The 24631-nt window shown below is 44.2% G+C and overlaps 1 protein-coding gene across 1 annotated transcript in view; it reads left to right on the plus strand.

The window, feature by feature from the left end:
• LOC123983467 overlaps positions 1–24631 on the plus strand; it is a 97401-nt gene that overhangs the window by 58308 nt on the left and 14462 nt on the right. The window contains exon 3 of the mRNA XM_046069724.1: positions 13991–14095. Coding sequence (XP_045925680.1) covers positions 13991–14095 — 105 coding nt within the window. The remainder of the gene's footprint in view (positions 1–13990; positions 14096–24631) is intronic.

The following is a 24631-nucleotide window of genomic DNA, read 5'->3' on the forward strand; positions in this document are numbered from 1 at the left end:
ATCAGACAAGCCACATGAAAACTTTGCTTGTTATTGTTGCTGCTTGATTTATTGAAGGCCTGGATCTGGGTCAAGCATCCCCCCTTCTCTCTCTCTCTCTCTTTCTCTACTCTTTGCCTTCTTTCTTAACCCTCTCTGCCTTTTTTCCCCCTACCTAAATAAGGGCCCACCCCCCACGTCTCTTCCCTTTGTCTCTCATCTGGTTTTCTGTTTTTGTTAAAGGACAGTTGATTAATGGTGCTACAGACAAAGCCCACAGTCTGCTCTCAGCCCAGGCTCAGATAGGGCTCCACTCTAGGTAAACCAAAACACATGTGCTCTGGACAGCCACTGGGAACCCCTGAGGAGAGAGAGAGGGAGAGAGAATGGGAAAGAGAGAGGAAATTAACGATAGTAGTCGCTGATGTATTATATACTGTGATTTAGGGTCCTTCCTGCACTGGAAAATGTGCAGCAAAGGGAAATGGATGAAGGAGTTGTGTGTAATATGTACAGAGCCAGGCTGACACACTCAGGGTGTGGCCTTTTACACCGTGTGTATGTAACTAAAATTTTGTTGCACCATGCTAGCCTCGCTGTGTTCATTATATTATTGAAGTATTAAGTTATCCTCCTGCTCAGGCTGAGCTTCACCTCTCACGGTGTGCAATTGCACATATTTACTGATTCCAATGTAGCGAAGAGACATTTCAACACCTGAGTATTATTTCTTGCCTGCGGGCTCCTCAGGAATAAGCACAGTGCCACTGAAAGTCTTGTAAGAGAGAATTGCCTTATTGAATGATAAAGAAGTATATTATTCCTGTGACTGCGTTGAGAGCTTTATTGTCAGTTGTCTTCGTAATGGCAGGGCTTGAACCTCACATCACACTTTATCGCTAGACACTTCCATGTTTGTGTGCGTTTGTGTATTTATGTTTGTATTCAGCACTTACATGGTCTAATTGGCTTTGCTTGCTGCCATTGGTAAACATGTCTTCTCAGGAATTATTACACAGAAGGCATATTGGTTAATAACAATTACAGTATATGTTCAGTTATACTATAACGCACTAACCTACTGAACCATTCTACTCTCCTTCATCCAACTGTAAGTGCATATAGACAGACACTAATGTGGAATGTATTATAACAGACATAATAAATGATGAACTGCCCCTTTTATTGTCTTAACTTGAGGAGTCCTGTTATCCCTGTATGTAGAGATGTGATGATATGGCTCATCCTCCCAAGATGTTGCTGCACTGATGATTTGCATTCACGCAAAGTTGGGAAACTTGTAAGAACAGAAATGCCTCCTATTATTTCGCTTTGTGAGTGTTTGCATCATGCTGCGTTTGCGATGAATTCAGAGCAACAAGTGAAACCACATACAAACAAACTTTTAAAATGTTCCTTTTAAATGAGCTGAATCGATTGTATTAGGGTTATTGGATTTTATTAAGACATAAGTGAAAGCAGTGGCGAGTTTGAAGCCATTTTGCCACCATTTTTTTGAGGCTTCTGTTTTCAACAAGTGGGAGATATCGTCTCTGGCAGAAACCTTTTTTTCCTCTCAACATACTTTTGTTACATTGCAACCACCAAGCCTGCAGTGTGTGGGCCAGACTAAGCAGGGGTTGTGTGTTGTTTTGGAGGCAGAGAGATCAAGGAGGAGTGTAGCTGGTCAGTAAGGTCACCATCCAACAGCAACACCACCAGCGCTTTGCGAAATTGTGCACACCCATACAAAGGATGGTGCTCTCTTGACGAGTTTGTTGCGTCATCCACTGTGTCTCACCCAAACAATATGTGCATGCCAGCTTCCTGTCTTTCCCAGCTCACACACGGGGGATGATCCCGAAGCCTTCCTCTGGGTCTATGAGGGATTAGCAGTGGCATGTGGACTGCTGGAAGAGGAGGCAGGCAGAAAGCAGCCAAGCAGTGACTGTAGCACTGAAGCAACACTGCTAAAAAGGTGTTCTCTGTTTCCTCCATCCTGTCCCCTATCCCATCACTGGTCTGGATTTGAGGGGAATCCTAGGAGAGAAGTGCTAGTTAAATTGGTGTCCCAGACACTTTGAGGCTTAGTGGAATTCAAGACAACTGAGATGCTCACAGTTGAACCTGGGACATTTTATGTAAGTTGATTATAGTAGTATCCTAGAGGGAAGGAGAAAACAATATAGAAAAATCCTGTAGTTCAAATCCCTGAATGTTTGACACAGATTGGAGTGATTTCAGAAGGCTGATGAGAAAATGCCCTGGGGACTGTTCACAATAGCCAGGGTGACTGGGACTCGCTGTGAACTGGGACTGAGTTGGGTGTGTTCCTTTTCCAAAAGAAAGTGCACTGCATTTCTAGCCTAGCAGTCCAGGAGTGGAAGTGCATTTTTAAAACTTTCACTTTCCACCTCTGCATGTGAAGTACGGACTGTACCATAGTACTTGTTTAAGCTTCCTTTCCGTTGCCGTACTGACACCGGGCAAAAGGGGGAAATTGTGTCCCACGCTCCAGCTCCATATGCAATAAACTTGTGGTCAAAAAGTCAGCTGAGGCTCTCTTGACTGTTAGAAACCAGCTGCGACGAAATGTGTGCAACACGTTTTTTTCCCTCATTTCTGTGGTTCTTCTTTATGTGATCTACACTGAAGTCCATTAAATGCACGGCTGACATTGCCAGTGAGCATGGTTTTGACAGAGGAGAGACAAAGGTGTGCAATGAATCCAAAAATCAACACGCAGCCCACATACTAGTCTTTTCCTAGATAACAGAGCAGTGGTGTGGGTGACATGTCACTTGTTGACACTGTAACCTGCAGTGGGGGCTGGGCGCTGTAGTCCAAACAAGCATAATAACCTGCTGATGAGCACGGAGCCAAGTAGCTCATCTTCACTTCATTAGGCCGAGCGCCTGTTAATAATTCATGCCCTGCTTTCCCTGGAAGCAAAACCAAACACTCAGCTGTGCCTGTCTGTCCGTATACCTTCGCACCGGACATTTAAGCCTTTTCCCTTTTTGGACTACGGGTTATTTACTTACTTACCCGCCGCTCCCCACCCTGCAATGTGCACCTGCCTGGATGAGCAGATGATGCTAGAGGCAGAGGTAGAGCAGTTTTGGCATATTTATATATATATATATTTTTATCTTTATTTTTTTGTTAGCTTGTTTTTCTCTGTCGTTACCTGTGTACCCAGTGCCCAATGTACTCTGTCTTCCTCCCTCCATCCCCAGGGGGTGACTGTTCCCTTTATATTTTAGTGTTTTTGCCTATTTCTTTCTCTCTGCTCATCGTCTCTTGTTGCATGACGGTGTCAGATTTAGTTGTGTATGCACCCCATGTGTTTGATCCCCCCCGCACTCCTGTGTTATGTACATTGCGTAACCACCCGCTGCTAAGCCTAGAAGAACTCCCTCTCTCCTTCTCTCTCGCACACACTCTCATTCCTCTTTTTCTGACACCCCCCTCATCTTCCCTTCCCTTCTTTGGCAGCAATCCAGGTCATAACTCCCCCCTACTCCAACCCCCACCTTCCCTTCCTCCAAACCCAAACCTTGAAAGTTGGAGCAGTTGGTATCCTTGCCTCCTTTACTCTAACTTTGTATTTGTCTTTTTCTGAACCCCTTCTTGCCATCGTTGTTCCACTACTATTTCCCATCCCTTCTCTCCTCTCTCTACTCATCTCCCTCTCCCTGCGTCCTGCTCTCCACTCTCCCAGTGGTCTCATTAGGCGTGAAGCAGGCTGCCTGGTGTGTGTGTGTGTGTGTGTGTGTGTGTGTGTGTGTGTGTGTGTGTGTGTGTGTGTTCTCTTAGGCAAAGTCTCACTTGACTGAGCATGCCACTTGCACTAGTGGGGGCCTGGGCTCCATTATTACCACAAAGCTGTCACAAACAGTATATAAAGTAGCCTCCTGTTGCAGAGTTGTGTGGTGAACACAGGGCACTCTCTTAACAACAGCAGCTACCACTGTTCTGCCTTCCCTGTACTGTAGGCAAGCTGTTGCCATGGTTGTAGGAATCAATGTGGACCTACATAGATATAGCTATATAAATATAAACAGAAATGTCAGAATTATATGCACACACGTAACCTGGCTATAATTTTGCCAGCACATGCTGCTCTTGAGACTTTAATCCCCATACGGAACATCAGTCTCTATAATGACACCCCACCCATGTGGTCCACCCTGTGGGTTGTCTGAAGCCCCTCTGTCTTTTTTTTGAGAGGAAAGTAAGTCTTAGTGTGTGTGTGTGTTCAGCACTGTTATGCTAGTGTCTAGTTACAGGGATGGGGCCGAGTGCAGGAATGGGCCCCACTGCTGCCTCACTAGCAGGCCTGACCCCGGCAGGTCAGTGTCCATTACCACGTGAAACCTAAATGTCAAGCACCGGCCCCCTGCTATACCCATTTGTCTTTCTCTGTGGGTCAGTCGGCCTGGACACACACACACACACACACACACACACATGTGCACGCACACTCACCCACCTGCTCTTACTTGAACAGCCTGACATGCTCAAACATCCACAACAAGGAAGCGTATTGTAATGATTTACCGGGATATGGGTACACATTTGGCATTTTTCTCTGCATCAAAGAATGCATGAATGAAAAGTAACAGGGATCTTTCTGTTGCCGTAGCTTTTCATAAATAGCAGGAATTCATTTCCCCCAACAAGTTTGAAGTTATCAGTGCTATTGACTGACTGCTTGACTGGACCCAGCTGTTGGCCAAAAGTTGTTTAGCTTTAGCTTATCTGTGTGTGGACTGACTAACCTTTGGTGCAGATGATGGCTACAAAGTCAATGGCCGGACTGAGAAGGCAGTATAGGCCTATATCTGGTGCTCTTTTTCAATTTGAAGAATGCAGTTCTTTTAGAGTTTCTGCAGCAAACTGTACAACAGTGAAAGAAGTAGAAAGACGACCCTTTCTTTTGTCGCTAGCGCCTAGCCATCTTTGATGTAACCCTTTTGCCACGTCATGACAATGATTCATTCACCGTTTGAACTTTTCTTATCTCGGAGGTTCTTAAGCGTGGAAAACATCTCGAAAAACTGAATGCCACCTCATTTTTCCACACTCACCTCATGCATTAAGTCCTTTTCACTTCTCTCTCTGCCGGTCAATGTGGAAAAAAGCATTTTTCGAACTCAATTCAATTTACGAACTCAATCTCTGTATACAATGCGCCCCAACAGCCATTATCAGAAAGCACACTGGCCAACTCCATCACTTGTTCCCTACATTACTTAGCAACAGCCATCCATTTTAATAGATAACGGACAGAAAGACCCTGCATTTTAGAGTGTGTGTTGTGAAAGCTGTAATGTAAGCTACTGTGAATGTACGTGCACACACACACACACACACATGCACATATATAAACACACACCTTGTTTACAAGAAGCTGTCAGCCATGTGTCCTTATGATAAATAAACAGGGAAGCGTCCCCTTTTTAATGATGGCATATACAGGCCTGCACGCTGAATATTGACGGAAAGATTGAAAGCGTTCTCAAGGGCCTTTCCAACATGACGTATAGCCCTTGCTCTGTATTTTTCTCCCCTGCCCTTCATTTTTACCCCCCACAACCCACCCCACCCCTCTCAGTCCTCCTTTTATTTATCTTAGACAGCGGCGTGTGCACAGATTTGTTGACGTGAGAGATGCCATAAACACATTTATCAAGGGGGGCTGCCAATAGGGAAACATCAGGAGTTTGAATAAGAATAATGTGATAATAAACGCAGAGAGAATCGCATAACAATGAGAAAAGAGAAAAATGCAAAGCGAGCTACCTGGGGATAGCAGAGGGCATCCACAAAGTATAGTGCCAACAAGGAACAGGTTAAGTTTTCACAAACCTGAAGCAGAGTAGCTCATCGGCTGCAGCAGCGGCAGCTCAGGATACCACAAAAACAATGCCACCTGCATTAGCAGTCCGCCCGTGCAGCACATAAAGATGACGCACTCCTTGCTTTGATAAATGTTTCATTGTTTATGCTCTCTCCGTCTGTCTTTCTTCTCTGTCTCTCCCCCTCTCTCATCCTCTCCATCCTACATGTACAGTGGTGACTGCGTTCAGAGACTGGCAAGCTTTTTTACCAAGTGTTGTTTCAGTGTTAGTCAAGCGTTTGATGTCTGTCTCAATTGTTGTTCATCTGCCTCCCTGGGCTGAGATCATAGGCAGCATTTATTAATTTGCAGGTTCGGGCTCTCAGTTGAGGGACCGCTGCCAGCAGGTCCTCCACATGCATTTCTTCTTTTATTTTATTTTTATAGTTTCTACTTAAACAATATATGCTGCCCCCCTTTTTTGACTATTAGCAATTGACCTACTTTATGAAACTAAAGTTAGCTGCACTCAACCCAAGGCAAAAGAGTGAGTTGATCATTTTGCTTGTGAAAGGGGGGGTGGTGGTGTCAGAGTGTTATCTGTGCTCCACAAAGACATAGGGTTAATTGATGCATGCTGGTGTCACTGTGCAGACTGCTCACTTTTTTGCCTGGTTGGCTTTTTAAGCTGCTGTTTAACCCCATTATCTGATTAGTTGTATGTGTAGAGGAGGATTAGGGGATAATTTTTTGTGTGTGTGTGAGAGAGCCCTAGTTGCATCACAAAGATGAAGAGCTCTCTTTTTACCTAAGGGGGATGGGGTCTGACAGGACTGTAGTGCCCCCACCCACCCTCCATCCTTCTATCGAAGCCCCCCTCCCGGCCTCACCCTCCGTCCCCCGCTGCTGATAAATGTGTTTTTCTTAAAGGAAGGCTGTGGTTGGTTGAGAGGAGTCTCTTTTAATGTAGCTTTTTCTTTCTCCCTGTGTGTTTTGAGTGTGTGTGCGCCTTGCTAATGCAGTGCAGGGCCGTGCTGCAGGGCTACAGGCGGGCAGACTCAGAGGCAGGCCCGCAACCTCGACCCCAGCATCATTTGTTTGGACGAGGGCCGTCAGCGCCTGTCGCGCGGCCCATGATGAAGTGTCAGTCGGTAATTGTCCCCGCGAAGCATCCACATCTCAGGGGGTAGTGGGGTGCGGGAGGGAGAACGGGGGAGGCAGGGAGCTGACAGAGAGAGAAATGACACCCTGGGCTCCTCCTATTCTCTCTCTCTCTCTCTCTCTCTCTCTATCCCTCTCTCTCTCTGTCCTTTTCACTACACCTTTCTCTCTGGTTTGTCCCTCCAGTCTTTCTACAGCTGCACCTCAGAGGAAGGTCTGCTGTGTTCCTCGCTCAGACCAGTAGCTCCCATGAAGCTTCAGCTGGGGCCCAGTGGCTACACAAATAATATCTTTGTGCATCTACTGTACGTTTGTGTATAAAGTTGCTCAGAGCAGGGCAGTATGCCTCTGCCTCTGTAAATGCAGAGTGTGTGTGTGTGTAAACCTTATTTAAACCGTATTTTCCGTCCTCTATTATCCATCAACTACAGTCCTCCATTTTGTCTTTCTCATACTCCCCATCCCAGTTATCTCTTGTACCTTGTACTTAAAATGAGCAATTTATTTTGGTAAGAATCCTCTTGAAACCTCTTTGGTCAGAACAGTGGCTGCCTCTGCTTGCCTGGTTATCTTGAAAATACATATGTATTTTGTTTAGCCCTGGTTGTTTTGGTAATTAGATTTAGTGCAGGGCTTATATTGATTGAACGATATCTCTATGTAATGAAAAGCTTTTACAGCAGCTATTTATAGTGCGATCCATAATGTGTTGCTGTACGGTGGGGGTCCTAATGCATATCGCCCAGGCTCCTTTTCATAAATCGCCAGCGGAGGTATGAAGACAGAGCCCAAGTAGCTCCTTGATAAAGGAGTCGGGGGTCGAATAGACAGACAGGAGGGGAGACAAGAGAGATGGAGTAGAAGGAGAGATTAAAGAACTGACAAAGGATAAGGTGAAAGAGGGAAGAACAGGGGTGAATATGAAAAACGGCATAGAAGAGAGAGGATCCAACACGGAGAAGAAGAATAGGAGATGAACACTGAAAGGTGGGCAGGACAGGAAATGGAGATGCGGAAAAGAGGCGAAGCAGCCATGAGAGACGAGGTAATGAAGGAAACCACCTTGAGATATGCGTCCTATATATCCAGTTTCCTGATTCCTCCATAAGACACCACCCCTCCTCCCACCCCACACACCACTATCACTCTATGATGATGGGATGAAAACTGTAATGCATGCGTAGGGTTTCTTATAGAGGAACGAGGGGAGGTGAGGAAGGAAGAATGACTTAAGGAACAAAGACTGGAAAGCATGTGTCTGACGAATGAAGGGAGCACAGAAGGAAGTAAGAATGAAGGATGAAATATGGGGAGTAAAATAAAAATGATGTAAAATAACAGCCAGAAGATGGAGACTTGCCGCATGGCTCCCTGAGGACAGCAGGTGAATTAGAAGGGGGGCAGATGAGATGAGAAGTCCTTGTCCCACTGTCTGACTGTCTTTCTGTTGGTTGGCTGCAGGTGGGACACAGCCTGCCACTCCTGCTGTCTAAATGAGGAGCCCCTCTCCTCTCGCTCTCTGTCTCTCACACACACACATTCACTATCTCTCTCTCTCTCTCTTTCTCTTTAATGGGGCACTGGCCTGGGGCGCTGAACCAGCTCCCTCTGGAGTAACACACACACAGCAGGCACACACACTGATCACACATTACAGACACTCTTGGATGCCCTTGCACATGGTGTGATACATGCACACACACACACACCCACGCACACACAGAAAGATAGAAGCAAGGGAAACCACAGCCCCCAAATTATGCCCCAGTCTGTGAGATGATGAATCTGGTTGGTGATTAGCTAGTTAAGGAGGGAGGCGCACTGCTTAGGCCCTTTAATGGGCTATAATTTGGAAGATAACTGTATTGTCCTATCTCTCTTGACATTTAAATCTAATCAGACCCTGCTGGTTAGCACTGTGGTCCAAGACAAGGGAGCCTGGGAGGGATGAAAGGCTGCTATAGCGGAGAGGGATTGGCCTATAGTGGGGCATTCATCCCTATGGGCTGAGGCTAAGCATTGAGAAAACAAGGCCCAAGCACAAACATTATTCCTGCATTCCCTTTTTATTTATTTTTTGTCTGACCACCAGTTTACAGAGCCTTAAATTCACAGAATGCAAAACAAAAAACAAAACAGAAGAGCATAGCAACAGATACATACAAAGTCACTTCCCCTTTCTCACACACACATATGCCCACTTACACACAAACATCACTAGGGAGCCACTCCAAGGTCTCTCCTCTGTTCCTTATTACCACAGATGAGATGCTCAGTTTGATTAACACTTCTCTTTGATCCTCTTCATTAGCAGAGGAAAAGCCACTACCACGGCCCATGAAAAGAGGCCATGAATTAGAATCCACTTATTCCATAGACTGCCACTAATTCCACACAATGGTGGTTAATGGTGGGGAGTAATAGGAAAAGGGTGTTTGTAATTGTTTCTTTGGACAGTGCAGTGCACGCTGCTGCAGCTGTTTCTGTACAGCAAAATAGGGTCGCTGAAGGAGCCTGAACAAAGGCCAAGGCCAGCATTGGAGGGCCCGCGCGACTCCATTCGATAGAGCTCACGAGCAATATTTGTGTAGACGAGCCAATTTCCTCTGGCGAAGCGTCTTGCAGAGTGGTGGAGCTGGGCCCCCAGTCAATGAGAACCACGTGGTGCTGAGGGAAGTGATTAGGGCTGGCACCACAGTGAGTGAAGAGCTGTTTTGTTAAGAAGGACTGAGATGCGGAGGAGGGGGGTGCGCTCAACCGAGTTTGGTTTGTTGGAGAAATATTGACGTTAGGTTTTTGTCAGAGCGAGATCTGAGGCACAATGTTGTTTTGTTGGCGCTCAATTAGAGGGAATTATTTTGGTTGCAGCATGTGTTTTGGGTTTTGACGCTGGTGCTGATTGCCGAGTGGGTCGGAGCATGGTACATGCCACAACAGTGAGGTTGTGGGTTCGGCTCCCACACAGACTACACACATACCAACTTAGAAGTCAAAATAGTTCAGAGAGTGGGTAACCATCGAGAAGATGAACACTTTGTCTGCACTGATGGGAATTGTATTGCAGCCACAAAAAAATGTGTCTGTAAATACAGAGAGAATGATGATAATATCTTCAAGGGCCCACCCACACTACAAACAGACTCTTTGGATAAAAGCCCCATAAAATGGCATCCAGTGTGCTTTGTTATAGTACGTCACTGTGACATTAAATTAAATGGCATTAAAACTACCATTAAAATAGTCATCTTAAATGTATTAGTCCATATAAGCTGGGCCTGGCCAGAGCTCATACATGCAATGCGAAATGGCCCATGTGTAAATATTTACTTTAAATGACTTCAGTCTGATGAAAAAAAGTCTTGTTTGTGACAACTAGCGTTACTGTAGGAAAAGCTCTGAACACAAAATGTTCATTCTTGCTGGGGTGACTTACCTTACAGGTAGATTAAAGGATGATTTCTTCTTTTTGTTGGCCGTCCTTTCTGTGTTATAACACTGTACTCGCCAAATTAGTGGCAGAGAAGAAGCCAAAGCCATTTGGGTATTGATTTTAGCTTGGCGAGTATGTTATTATTACCCATAGACATAGCAGCCAAATCCATTAAAATAAGACCCAAGTTGTAATAAAATGGAATTATCCTTTAAATTAAATAATGCATGATTATGGCGCTCCTCATTTTCTTAAAAACAACCCCCCACAGCTCAGCCTCTGAGCTACAGCACCGTTCATCTTAAGGTTCATTCACTTTGATGTTTATTTAATTTATTTGACCTTTTAGTTAAACTGGGCATGTCCAATCCTTCTCTGTTTTCATGGCTAGACACAGTGTGCTCACCCTGTGCATATATGTGTATGTGTGTGTGTGTGTGTGTGTGTGTGTGTGTGTATACAAAGGCAGAGCAATGGCAGGAGGTCATGATAGTCTGGCTGGCATTAATCTCTCTGTCTCTGCTTGTTTGTCTCTGTTTTTCTGCCGACTCTACTGTTCCTGTAACACTACGTTCACATCCTTTATCTTTCTTTGCCCTTGTTTTTGCTTCTCATAACCCATTTTCCCAATTCACCCATTTTCCCCATTTACCTCTTCTTTCTTGTCATTTCCCATTTCCTTCCTAGGAGATCAACATGTAGTCCATCATTCCCCATTTCTTCATTATGGCCTACTTGTCGTCTGCTCTCCGCTCTCCTCCTCCATGCCTCTGCCTAGTGTCCTCATTGTCCCTCCCTCTCCCTGTTTCTCTTTTAATCTCTGTTCATCTCAGTTCGTCTCTTTATCTCTCCCCAGTCTTGGCATTTAGTCCTCTGATTGAGCTGGCGTCACTTGAATACTTCATAAGCAGGAACAGCAGAGAATCCAGTCATTGTTTTCTGTGCCCTGTGATCTGTGAGAGTGGGCAGGGCTGCTGTGTGTGTGTGTTAGTGTGCATGTGTGTGAGAGAGAGGGAAATAACAAATATGACCGATTTTTGCAATTTTGTGAATGTGCATTGTATGTTCATTTGTATTTTTGCTCGTGTGTTTGTCCCACAATCACAGCTTTGTACCTTGGCTTTCTTTACTGCAGGTTTGACTGCAGTGTTGCAAAAAGGAAAAGATACTAGTATTTACTGTTAGAAGCAAATAATCACAATAATACATTTTAAAGCAATGTTCTGTGACTCAAATTAAATTAATCAGTAGATTAAATCATTAGTCAATTGAAACTAATTGAAACAATTTTGGTAACTAATTTATCACTTAGGTCATTTATCAAACAAAATTGTCAAACATTCTTTTGTTTCAACTTCTCCAGTGTGAGGGAGTTTCTGTTTTATATAATCATGAACTAAATGTGTTGTTTTTAGACAAATCAAGACATTTGGAGGCTCCGCCCTGAACTCTGGGAAATTGTGGTTGGGAAATGTTTGCTCGTCTCTGACCTAAACAATGAATCAACTAATAGAAGAGAAATTGTTTGTTGCAGCTCTACACTGATTTGGTATTCTCTCTGAGTGGTTGATGTGTTACGAGTCAGCTTATTTAAGCTTACACCCAGTTTCTTAAAGATATTGGACCTTGGACCAATTCAAGTGATAATCGAGTGTTTCTCTTTTTTTTCTGTGCTGACACACCATCTCCACCCCCGTTCCTAAGAAGTGAAATGAAGCAATAGTCTGCTCCTTTTCCAAAATGTGTTTGACAGCTACTTCAGCTCTCTACTAACAAATCCCGGCGCACACACACACACACACACACACACACACACACAGCTCCACTGTGTTGCAGAGGCACTGATCAATCAGGGTGAGGTTGTGTGGTCTCCTTTTTTGATGCAGCACATAGTTGTAGTCTTCACCTTTCACTTTCTGCCTCTGGGGCAGAGTGTGTGTGTGTGTGTGTGTGAGAGAGAGAGAGCTAGAGACAGTAAGGTTTGTGTACTTGGGACTCTCAATCTTTCAATGAGTTAGCTTTTTCAGGTGAGAGTCAGAGCTGGGAAGAAAGAGTGTATGAGTGAGAGAGAAAGATGGAGAGAGAGAAATGGTCTGAGTTCTCGAGAGAAACAGAAAGAGGACCCACTGCAGGATGCCCTACAGGCAACTAATGTAGCTAACAAACACACACACACTCACACACACACAGAAAAAATCTGAAATCTGAAACAATGGCTGCACATACAGTAAGAGACAGAGAGCCTACGCACATACACACTGACATGTACACCAAACTCTGTGTGTGTGTGTGTGTGTGTATATATACATGTCTTTGTTCTGTCTGGCTGTCCTCTTGGCACGTAAATCATAATGGATCTCATTATCCAGCTGGGCTGACTTGGTGGGGCCTGTCTGGCGGGAGATGATAGCTGGATGGCTGAGGGGTCACCACTGTGCGCACACACACACACACATACGCGCGCGCTTTCTTGCGCATACAAATGCACCATCAGCTTTATCCTTGTATGCATGTTATTCAGCTGGCATTTCTACTGTAGGAGAATATACATTTCATTCTCATCCATCAACAGAAGGACAACTACACACACATGCACACACACACACACACACACACACACACACACACACACACCCACACACACACACGTGCACGTGTGTTTGCAGCCCGACCAGACACAATAGACATTAGTGGCTCAGCTTGCCATCAGACAGAGGGGAAGTGATCCAGAGCAGAGGGAGGGACGGATGAAAAATGAAACTTATCCTCTTACTCCCTCTCTCTTGTCACCACCCCCTCTCCTACTCGCTCTCTCCCTTTCTTTCTTTCTTTATTTCTTTTTTCTTTACTTCTGCCCATCTCATATCTGTCACTTGTTTGGAGGACACCAGCAGATGTCGGTTTGTCCCTCGAGGTGAGCGGGGCTAGTGCTGCCATCTTTTTCCTCTGCGCATGTTTCCCACATAGGACGCAAGTAAATGAATCACGCTTGCAGGACATGCACAACACATTGAGGTGGAGTAAAAAAAAAGTTTTGTCCGAGTAAATCATAGGTTTTTGTGAGTACACAAACACATGCACTCTCTGCAGATATTTGGTGGACGAGCAGTGCTGTGGCTTTTATGCTGTGAGCACAGGCGGAGCAGTTGGTTACTCGAAACACGGTGAAGGCCTACGCCATTTGTCTGGATATGACCATTACCCAAGCCAATTACTGGCTGTTGTACAGGCGACTTGCCAACAACCTAATGTTTTCCCGTCATGCCTGCCATCCCCCAAACCCCTCCCCTTACAAACACACACACAAGTAGAGAGAGTGGGTGAGGGGGGAAAAAGATAGAGAGGAAGAATGGAGGGCCTGGGGCAAAACCCCCACCCCAGCCCACCTGACGGACTGACTGATACAGCTAATAAACTTTCATTTAAGATAATGTTCCCCGTTTTTCTTTTCCCTCTCTCCTCCATTTCTATCTCTCATTCCTTATCTTTCTCTCTGTGCTCTCTATTTTTACACCGTTCACTTCCACTGTCCTCCTCTCTCCATCTCTCTCTCTATTTTCCTGTCTGTGCTCCAGGAGAAGGCTGGTCCGAGCAATCGATGCGGGAAGAAGCCCAGTTGGCCGAACAGCACACCACTCAATCAGTCTGTAACACAAAAGTGCTGCTGGTGTTCAACAGAGGTAGACACACTCTCTGTATACAGCACGAGATCCTGAACTAAACTCATTTTATAAATCATATTCACACCCTGCAACAGCAGTAAATGTGACACACAGAGTTTTATATATCAAAACAACAGACTCATCTTTAAAATAGCCATACTGGCCGTAGTGTTTTGGCTCGCATCTCCTCGCCACACTGCCAACCCTTCTATCTTTGAATACTCTAGGTGCTATGCTAATTAAACTTTCAGACAAAGCAACTGCTAAGTTTCTCTTCTATTTATAGCAGCTGAATGGGCTTTGTCTGTGACCACATTTGGCTCAGTGTGTACATGTGTGGTTTTCCCCGTGCTAGTTACCGTGTCAGTATATGCTGACAGTGGACATGTTTTGTACAACCACACAGCTCGCAGTTACTGTACTTTCACTGTCTAGCTTGAAGGGTGTGAGCTGCAGATGGGATATGTGTGTGTGTCTCTGCAGTGACCCCCTAACCCTCTGGCACTCGTGTGGGGTTTCAGTGCATCGTTTATTTTTTGATAGTCTATGTGATGCCTGCTCACATGTGCTGTATGTGGTATTCTGTTTTTTAATGTGGTCGAAATTGGTTTCTTCCCTTTTTTTTCTTAGTATCAGCTGAGCAGGGAAAGGCTTGCATTTATCCCATTTTAAGTTTTGAAAAGACCAGTAGCTTGGTTTTCTCTCCCATTCATTTCCTGCAGTACAAGTTAGCCAGAACAATATTTTCATATCATATTTAGAAATCATTTACCTCATTTGTCCCAAAAGTGAACAGTTGTTTTTAGGCCTGCAAATTAGCAATTGCATGGTGGATGTCAGAAAATAGTACAAATACATCACAATTTTCCAGACCCCCAGATTAATGTCTTTAAATTGGTTGTTTTGCTCAACCACCAGCCCAAAACCCAGGCATTCAATTTACAAAATATGTTACAAAGATAATCAGAAACAACACACCCAACATTTCAAACTGATTAATTGATTGTCAAAATTTTTATTGATTAGTTTTGGAATCAAACTATCTTTTAAGCACTTGCTGTACTTTTTGCAGCATGGTACATGCAGGATACAAAACATCAGCTGTCAAGCACCCTGGCTACACAGTGTGGCATATAGCACCAATCTTCCCTTAATGTTGTACTACAGTATTTACAGACACTGTACAATGGTTAATTTTATCTTTAACATTTTAAAGGCTAATCTTCCATTTTAACATTTTTGTCAAAGGCTTGCAAAGAGCTTAAGACAAAATTAACATTGATTTTCCACCTTAATCTGATAATAATTGGTTACTCAAGCGTCTTTAAGATGTGCCAGAGTGTCTAAACAACAGCATCCTGAGCCTCACTAATTGAAATCATCTCTTTATGTGCCACAAGTCAGGATCCATTAAGACAGATTAGGCCCCAACGAACAGTAAACCGCAGCCAATCAGGGTCATCAGATGGCATAGGTGGTCAGAGGAGAAATCCCTCTGCACACGCTCCCTCAGCACAAGGACAGACGTGTTGTCAGGGAGCGAGTGGCCTCCTCAGTGTGGCTGTTCCGTACACTATCTAGCTTACTCCTATCAAGGACCTAGCTTTTGATATGGGAAAGAAGAGGGTTTGATCTGTTGAGCGCACTACAACCTGAAGTAGAATAGCCTCGTTTCCTTCCTCTACCGACTGACCTACATGGGGAACACACTCCGCCGTCACTCCATTTACTCTTTTTCTCACTCTGTCTGTGAATTGCTTTCGATGCTTAAAGCGCGCAAAGAGAAGTATCACCCCTCTTTCCAGCGAGGACACGAAAGAGGGGCACGGATATGTCCTGGATGTGAATTAGTGTCATTTAAGTTTTCTTTTCATGGATATCTACAGTGTCCTGCATCCACATTTCCTACGTCTCACTCCCCCATCTGAATCCATATAGGTGCAGCCCTATGTGTATGTTTATTCTTCCAAAGGTGTAGTGCCTTATATGCTCTGTCGCTAGAGGTGCGCTACAGTAGACGAGTCAGATTGTCTTAGTATTTTTTAATAAGGCAATTGCAATAAATCCTACAGGCAAATCACCCACTCGCCACTCATCTCCCCCCCCACCAAACCCAGAGCGATGCAGCATTGCCCTGCTGCCGCCTTCAATTACGCCATTCATCATGCGTCTTATCTGGCCGCTGGTTTGATTGAGTGTGCAATGGGAGGCGTTGCAAACCCTGCATTCTCTACACCAGCGTATGTGTGTGTGTATGGGGTGTTGACAGGAATGGAAAACTGGTTATGGAGGTTGTGGGCATGTGGTGGCGGGTGTATATGGCATGTGTGTGTGGCATGGATGTATGAGTGTCTGAAGAAAGGCTGAAATGCAGAGAGGATGAGAGAGCGAGTGTGCGTGTGTGTGCGCACACGCCAGATCTACAGGAGTGTATAAATCAAACCAGATGATTGTCCCCCACTCTGATCCGCTCTGTCTCAGCAAGCACATTTCTCTTTTCCCCCCTCCTACTGTCCCTGTACTTCCTTCCTCCTCACCTCCCCCTCTCTTCTTCTTCTTCTTCTCTGGAACAGATTTGTCTGGGGGCCCCTGTCTAATCTCCAGCGGTGCCGGGTGTTGGGAGACGGGCGACAAATTTTAATAAGCAACTGGGCGCTGTAATTTAGCAGCCTGGGAGGGAGATTAGGCTGATTGATGCTGGGCTCGCCTAATGGTCCAGCCTACGGCTCCCCGGCCCAAATTGGTGGTAATGAAAGTTTTGTGCAAATTGAGATGGAGGAAAATAAGGCATCCTCTCATCTTCCCTCAGTCTCTCCATCTTCATTCATTCTATGTATTCCTCTCATTGTTTCTGTCTTCCTGTTCATTTTCTCCTCTGCTCTCTCAATCTTTTCGACGCTCTGCCTCTTTACCAAAATCGATTTGTCTCCTCATCAGCTGCCTCTCCCTGTCTACCTCTCTTTCACTGTTTTATATTTTTTCAGGCACTCCTGAGTCAGTTTCCGTCCCAACGTCACTCCATCTAGTAGGTTATTTACGTTTACTCACACCCTCATTTGCTCCCTTCCTCCCTCTTTCTTGGCCTTTCATGTAGGAGGTGTGTGTGTGTGTGTGTGTTTTTGTGTGCAGATGGGTTTGGAGGTGTTGTCTGAGTCGCTCCTGTGTTGTCAGGACAAATTCATCTAGATCTACAGAGAGATGGGACGACAGGGCTGATGACTATCTCCCTCCACCTCCGTCTCTCTTTCCTTGTATTCTGTTTCTGTTTCTCTCTCTGTGTCTCCGCTGTTTTTTCTCTTCATCCCACCAAATCACTTTCAGCTGGCCTGCCACTCTTGACAGCCTCCGTCTGCCATGTGTTATTAGGCCGCAGAGATTTCCAGGCCATATTTCAGGATATGGCGAATGCGTGTTGGTGTCCAGCACCTTGTCCCACTGACAAACTGTCTATTATTCCATGTATTTGTATTGGTTTTACAATAAACATATTCCACTAAATTAATAACACAAGCAAATCCCGGTTTAGTTATGGTTATTTTGCAGTTGAGGTTTGAATGTAAATTTGTTATATATAATGCATTGCAGCTCTTTGTTCCAGTAAGAGCTTTGAATAAATAAAATAATAACAATGATAGCTTCTATGGCATCAGAAAAGACAGCGCCACCTACGGAAACACAAACTTTATAAACATGAAACTGAGGTAAGAAGACATCGTGTCACAAGATACTCTGTCACTGAGCTCTGTATTGTGCAGTGAAGATGCACTACAGCAGGGAGTACTCTGCAGCAAAGATATCAAAATAAAATCAGCGTAGATTTCTGCCTGTGTGGGTGTATGGGAGTTTTTTTATGAGGCTCGAGAAGCTGAGGTTTCATAAGTAATGCATGAGCAAATGAGTATCCTTTCTGAATCTCCAACTTCCTCTGACCACCGCTCCCTTAAGAGAGAGAGAGAGAGAAAAACGAGAAAAAAACATAAGAGTACTAAATGCAGGGAAGCGAAGAGTGGCCTTGGGGGAAACAACAAGAGGCAGCTAGTGGTGCGGGGGGGTCGGCAGCGCTAATCCAGTGGTAATAGAAGACTATAGTACTGTATGCTACATTTGACATTCTGTTATAAAAATCCCCTGAGAATGGACGTAATGGTGTAAACTCACGTGGGATTTCTGACCCTCTGAGAGTTCAGCTTATGATGTGTGTATGCATGTACTGTATACAATTGGGTGCGTGAAGTGTGTGTACACGAACGTGTGCATTCTGGCTCATCTATACAGCATACGTGTGAGTGGGTGAGGACGTGTGTTAGCCAGCTATCCAGCTCCCAGTCCCCAACAACAGAGACTGTCTTCCGGCACTTTTCAGTCCCCTTTTCTCTTAACTCCCACACAGCTATCTACTCGTGGTATTTTTAAAAAAAGACGACGCTGCCGAACGTGTCCTCCTCCTCCCTCGCTGCCACCTTGAGTTATGCACGGATCTATCATTAATAGCTTCATTAGCATTTTTCTCCCTCTGAGGTGCTTGTGTATATAGTTCAAACTACAGCACGGATGCTCACATTAAACAAGCGAACATCCTGAATTCTCTCTATGACAAAGACGGAGGTGGGTAAAAAACACCAATACACGTCCCCAAATAAGCATTCCTTCCTCTGTATCCCTTCAAGGCCTCCTGTAAAGTGTGTTTCCTAACTCATATTGCAAAAGTCATTTTGCAATATCCTGGACAAATGTGAACAAGAAGAGCATTTATTCCAAGCCCAATGTGCACTCCAACCGAGGCTAGGGAGGAAACTAGCGGGGCGACCAGTTTGATGCACAACAGTAATGGTGTCGGGTAGCTCAGCCCGTAAATGAGTGGCAACAGCCTGTGAAGTTTATCTTGGCGAGAGGCGGCCCTTGTTGATTGCTCACCAAAGTCAGTGGTTGGGATCCCAGACAGCACAATATAATCTTGCTCCCCAAGTCCCGACAACTGCCTAAGTGCAATGTGGTTGAAGAGCTGGTGTGGGTAATTTCAGATTGGACGAGGCCTCTCTCCACAGGAGCTGTTAGGCTTTGTAAGGTTCACACTCGGCTGGCCAAAGTGGTTTGTTAGAGTTGATTGTTTATTTTTCTCGGGGAAGAAAGCGTGTGGGAGGTTTGTATGTATGAGATGGATGACGGAAACATGGAATGTGGCTTGGACCATAAACTCGTGGGAATTCTTAGGTCCTGGTTTCCTTTTTACAGTTGTAGCTTGTTTAAAATGTCCGGTGGTCAGGCGTGCAGCAATTTGGTACTGTTCAGCACATTGCACAAGTTTCTATGCAGGCCAAAACGCCTAGTTGTTTCTTGGAGAGGCGGTGAGACACGGCCATTTTAACAAATAAACCCTTGGGACATCAGGAACAATGGATAACGCTTGGCTGCTCCCTCTAATATTTTCTCTCCTGCCTTTCCCTCACTGGATTTTGATTTCAGCACAGTTTGGTGAATTTTTTTTAAGATAACGAGTGATCACTCTGATTATCTACCTCCCATGATATAGTCTAGTGGAAGGGCAATAATGCAAGAACCCAAAAGCATAAGAATAGCCTCTGTTTTGTGAATTCTCTACTCCCACCTCATAGTTTTATGGTGGATGATGCTATGAGATATTAAATGGGCTGACGGAGTGCTTTGATGTTCTCTTTCACATCATTGTGGGATATGCCTGATAGTATGGGCTGCAGAGGCGGGGGGGCGGGTTGTCTTTTCCTCTGGCTGGTTGCAGAGATATGAAGCAGGGTGGGGAGAAAATGAAGGCCGCATGGTGGAGGAGGCAAGGTGCTGATGGGAAAGAGACGAATGGTGTGCCAGTGTCAGAAGTGGTCATGTGCAGAGGAAAGAATAGGGTAGAATGAGAGGGAGGATGGAAGTAGGGCTTGACTGATTAACCTGTTTACCTCCCTGAAAATGCTCCGGGCGCCATTCTGATTAAAGTTCAGTCTTTCATCTATCATCACCATGGCCGGCTTGAACCTTCAGAGCTGCCGATACCAAACACTATCAAAACGATCAAGTCTCCAACCTGAGCCAACACCATACCCTCCACCAACATACCTAATACTCTCAAACAGTAGCTTCATTTGCATCTCATCCTTCCTTATCAGTAACTTACCTCCCTATGATTCTGTTCTTTCTGTACCTCTTTCTCTCTCTTGTTATGTTAAGTTTGTATGTATGTCTCTTTTTATCTACTCCTCCCACTCTGCCTCTAAGCTTCTTGCTCTCACGACTCACTGGGAACGGTGCTTGTGCGTCTCAGCCTGTTTGCTCCAGTGACGTGCTTTCCCAACTCAAGGCTTTTAGCACCTCCAGCATAATACGATTACACCCGTTTGGGGACGTGATATTGTCAACGGTTTTCTAAAAATATCCCCTCAGTCCAGTCGCAGTAGCGCAGTAGCACTGTGGGTCGACTGAATGCAGCGACGGGCAGAGGCAGAGCCGCACACAATGTTCTGGCCACTCAAGCACAAATGTTAGCCTTTTTAAAAGCTTTTTGCGCCGTCATAGAGCCAGTGTATGTGAGGACAGTCTGATGGGAAGGTAGAAGACAGGGGTTGGCAATTAAGTCCGGCCACAGTCCATAAGGGGTAGTGAAGGTATACAGGTGCAGTGGAGATGCAGGCTTGACTAGCTGAAGGAGACTGTCCTCCAGTAAAAACAACAGTATCAGTTATTTCAGCAAATGCCCCCAAAATAAAATGTTTACGTTCGATTGACAAAGCCCTCTAGCATCTATAGCATCAATATATAATTATTATGGCATTACTACCTGCAGCACCAACTAGACTGAAAGCTAGTTCAAATTTCCGTTTCAGGAGAAACCAAAGATTAATGTGGCAGTGTGCTTCTATAGTGGCCGTCTGTTTGAAAAGATGATCTGTCACGGGAGATTTATAATTGTGTCCATATTTCTTGCATTTCTCCGTGCATTTGTTTGTGTCCGGTTTACACGTCAACCACCAACTTTCTGTAAATAGTCTGAAAGTCCGAACCATCCAAAAAATGCTTTTAAATCAGAAATGAACCGAACTATGGTTCAGTTTGATCCGGACTGAGATTACCTCTTTTCGTCGGACCAAATTTCGTCTGTTTGGTCCGGACCGTGGTCTGTGGGAATTTTCACACCTGCAATTTTGGTTCGGATCAAACTGAAAAGTCAGAAAGTCCGGACCAAACGAGGTAGGTGTGAAAGCCCCCTTAAACTCAAACCATGCTCTGTTCCTAATCCTATCCAAGTTTGTGCCTTAAACCTAACCAGGCCTTAACTACAATGTTGTCAGTAAAACTGCTTTATTTTTCCAACAGAGGCACTGAGGAGCTTCAGAAATTGCTTATATGTTTCACTCTGGACTGCACTTACAAATGTTGTTTAATTTGGAGGGCTTGTCTCGTGTTTGCCTTTTATAAAATAGATAATAAATACCTCTTACCTACCTCTTTGTTAACGGTGCAAAAGATCAAGTTTTAAAGAACAACAGATATGAAGATGTGTCTATCATACCCTTACTTAATGGCCAGTGCCAGAATGTCTTCTTTGCATCAGAAGTGTTGCTGCTTATAAAATATATATAATCTCATGATCATTGTGTTTACAAGAAGAAATCCCTTTTAGGTAGAAATGGTAAAGAGATACAGCCTTGCAATTTATTGTTAATTCAAATAAAGTTAACATCTGCTATGTTTAATAGAAATATCATGACATGAAGATTTGATATTGCCTAGAAATTTGAAATTTTATCTGAGGGTGCCAAATTATTTTGGTGTAATGCCAGATTTTCTCCATGGGCAGCTATTTGCCAGCCACTAGTAGATGGTAACACAGGATCCATTGTGAGTTCATGGTGTACAATGCCCTCAAGCAACACACTTTTAAAAAAAAAATCAAGATCAATTCAAAGCGTGTAATATTGGGTTTGGTATAACACCTCCGCTGATGTCTAACCTCCTTCATGGAGACAGAAAATGTTGGCCTCCTCAATTTCATCGTGTTCTCTCCAGTGTTGATCTTCCTGGATCTCTCTTCTCCCCGCTTCTCTGAGACGGGTGGCAGAAAATTAGGTCATTGCTGTGTTTGATCGGGGTTTCGCTCGTTCCCGGGGAGCCATTCCAACCATTTTATTTTTAAAAATGCTCCTTTGTTTCACAGCTCATTCTCTAATCCTCTCTCACTTTATCTTCCATGTTCTGTCTGTCCTCTTGCCAGTGAAAGTTGACTGAAAACACATGGGTATCGGCCTGCCTAGTCATGCCTCAACACACAATCCTCATTGTCAGTCAGGCCAAACAGCAAAACACAACCAGCTTTCACTAAAGCTATGCTTCTTGCTCTGTGTTCCCAAAATGCCAAGGTTGACATGGATTCCATTTGTTTGGCATTTTAGCAGTTTGTACTACAAGGAATGAATTTGTTGTACCTAGTTAGTATAGATATGAGTGTCAGGATGCTGTTTCAGGTAACTTAATACATAAGTATATTTTTAGAAAAGACGAAAAGTGTTTTCAAGGTGAATATCACACAGTGAACAAGGTGCAAGTCAGATTTGGTTTGGGATTGGATAGAAAACATTACAATTTTCATTTGTGTGTTTGTAGATTTGTCAATTTTCCTGAATCTATTTTTACCAACTTACCAATCCACAAAAAAATGGCTTGGTGTTGTTCCATTCTGAGCTGACGGGGACATATGAACACACATGAGCACATCTGTGTACACAAAATTAGCTTAGGGAGAGCTATTATTGGTCTACATGGACCCTAACCCTGGGGGCAACAGGAAAGGTTTAGGTGATAGGTTTAGTATGATTTCTCTTCAGCACAGACAGCCTATATGGTGTTATAGCAGCCTGTGATGGACTGATTTAATCCTACTGATGGTGCTCATAAGACACTGGAAGAGGGATAGACAAGTGTGCACGTGCACAGACACAGTCACCCTTCGGGTCATACATGTGGAATTTTGTGTGCTTGTGTGTGTGTGTGTGTGTGTGTGTGTGTGAAAAAGAGAGGTCAGCAGGGCTAACACAGTCCCCTGGCTGTTCTCAAGGTTAATGTGAGACCGACAGCGGCTGCTATAAGCGGCCTTCAGATGGTTTCCACCCACTATATGTGGAGCTGATTCATCCCGGTGGCAGCAGTGCATTAAGATGTAACAGCTCCACTCCCAAGTGTCACTCACCCCTTTAGACAGGGCCTACATCATAATTTTATATTTCCTATTAACTCCTACTGTCTACGCTCAACCACAATGGCCCATTAAAGGGATAGGTGCTGCCATTACCACCTCATTCTCACATGTCACTCAACTCTTCCTATTTGTCATTATTTCATGTCGTCCCGTTGTCTGTTAATTGAAATACCACAGACATTGTCTCTGTGGTCCATTAAAGGGAGAGGAGCCTTGTTCCTAAGTGTCATTGCTGCTTTAGGTGCTAGCTCATTAATTTTCATAGTCTATGTTTGACTTACACATGCACAGAGAGGTGGGGCTGCGGTGAAGAAATATACCATCAAGAAGAAATGCACACTGGCATGTTGAAGATCACCCTAACCATCCAAACCTCATTTACATTTTAATTCAAAGACATTAAGCAGATGCTCTTATCAAGCTGTAGGTTGATGTTAAGTGTCTTGCTCAAGGACGCTTAGGTGAGAAGGGTTGCACAGTTAGATGAAAACAGTCAGATAAAGCCATTTTCTCTTTCCATGGTTAGTCACATTTTATTTTCAGTTGTTATGACAGTCCCAGTGTAGTGTTTTTTGTGGTTCCATTATATCTAATCACTAAAGTGGAAGTTAGCACAGATTGGCAGGCAGCTTTGCTGGAAAGGACTGGGAAAAACAACTACATTACAATTTGAAAATGGTAGCAGAGAGTGAAGTTAAAAAGAGCAGATACACCCAAATATTTGAGAGGAGAAGTTCCTTTACCATGTAAATGCATTGTTTCTTAAATAGAGATTATCATTCGTCATTTACAGTGCCTTGCGAAAGTATTGGGCCCCCTTGAACTTTTCAACCTTTTGCCACATTTCAGGTTTCAAACATAGATATAAAACTGTAATTTTTTGTGAAGAACCAACAACAAGTGGGACACTATCATGAAGTGGAACGAAATTTATTGGATATTTCAAACTTTTTTAAGAATAAAAAACTGAAAAATTGGGCGTGCAAAATTATTCAGCCCCCTTAAGTTAATACTTTGTAGCACCACCTTTTGCTGCGATTACAGCTGTAAGTCACTTGGGGTACGTCTCTATCAGTTTTGCACATCGAGAGACTGAAATTTTTGCCCATTCCTCCTCGCAAAACAGCTCGAGCTCAGTGAGGTTGGATGGAGAGTGTTTGTGAACAGCAGTTTTCAGTTCTTTCCACAGATTCTCGATTGGATTCAGGTCTGGACTTTGACTTGGCCATTCTAACACCTGGATATGTTTATTTGTGAACCATTCCAGTGTAGATTTTGCTTTATGTTTTGGATCATTGTCTTGTTGGAAGACAAATCTCCGTCCCAGTCTCAGGTCT

Source organism: Micropterus dolomieu, linkage group LG14 (genome assembly GCF_021292245.1).
Source record: "Micropterus dolomieu isolate WLL.071019.BEF.003 ecotype Adirondacks linkage group LG14, ASM2129224v1, whole genome shotgun sequence".
Taxonomy (NCBI): Eukaryota; Metazoa; Chordata; class Actinopteri; order Centrarchiformes; family Centrarchidae; genus Micropterus; species Micropterus dolomieu.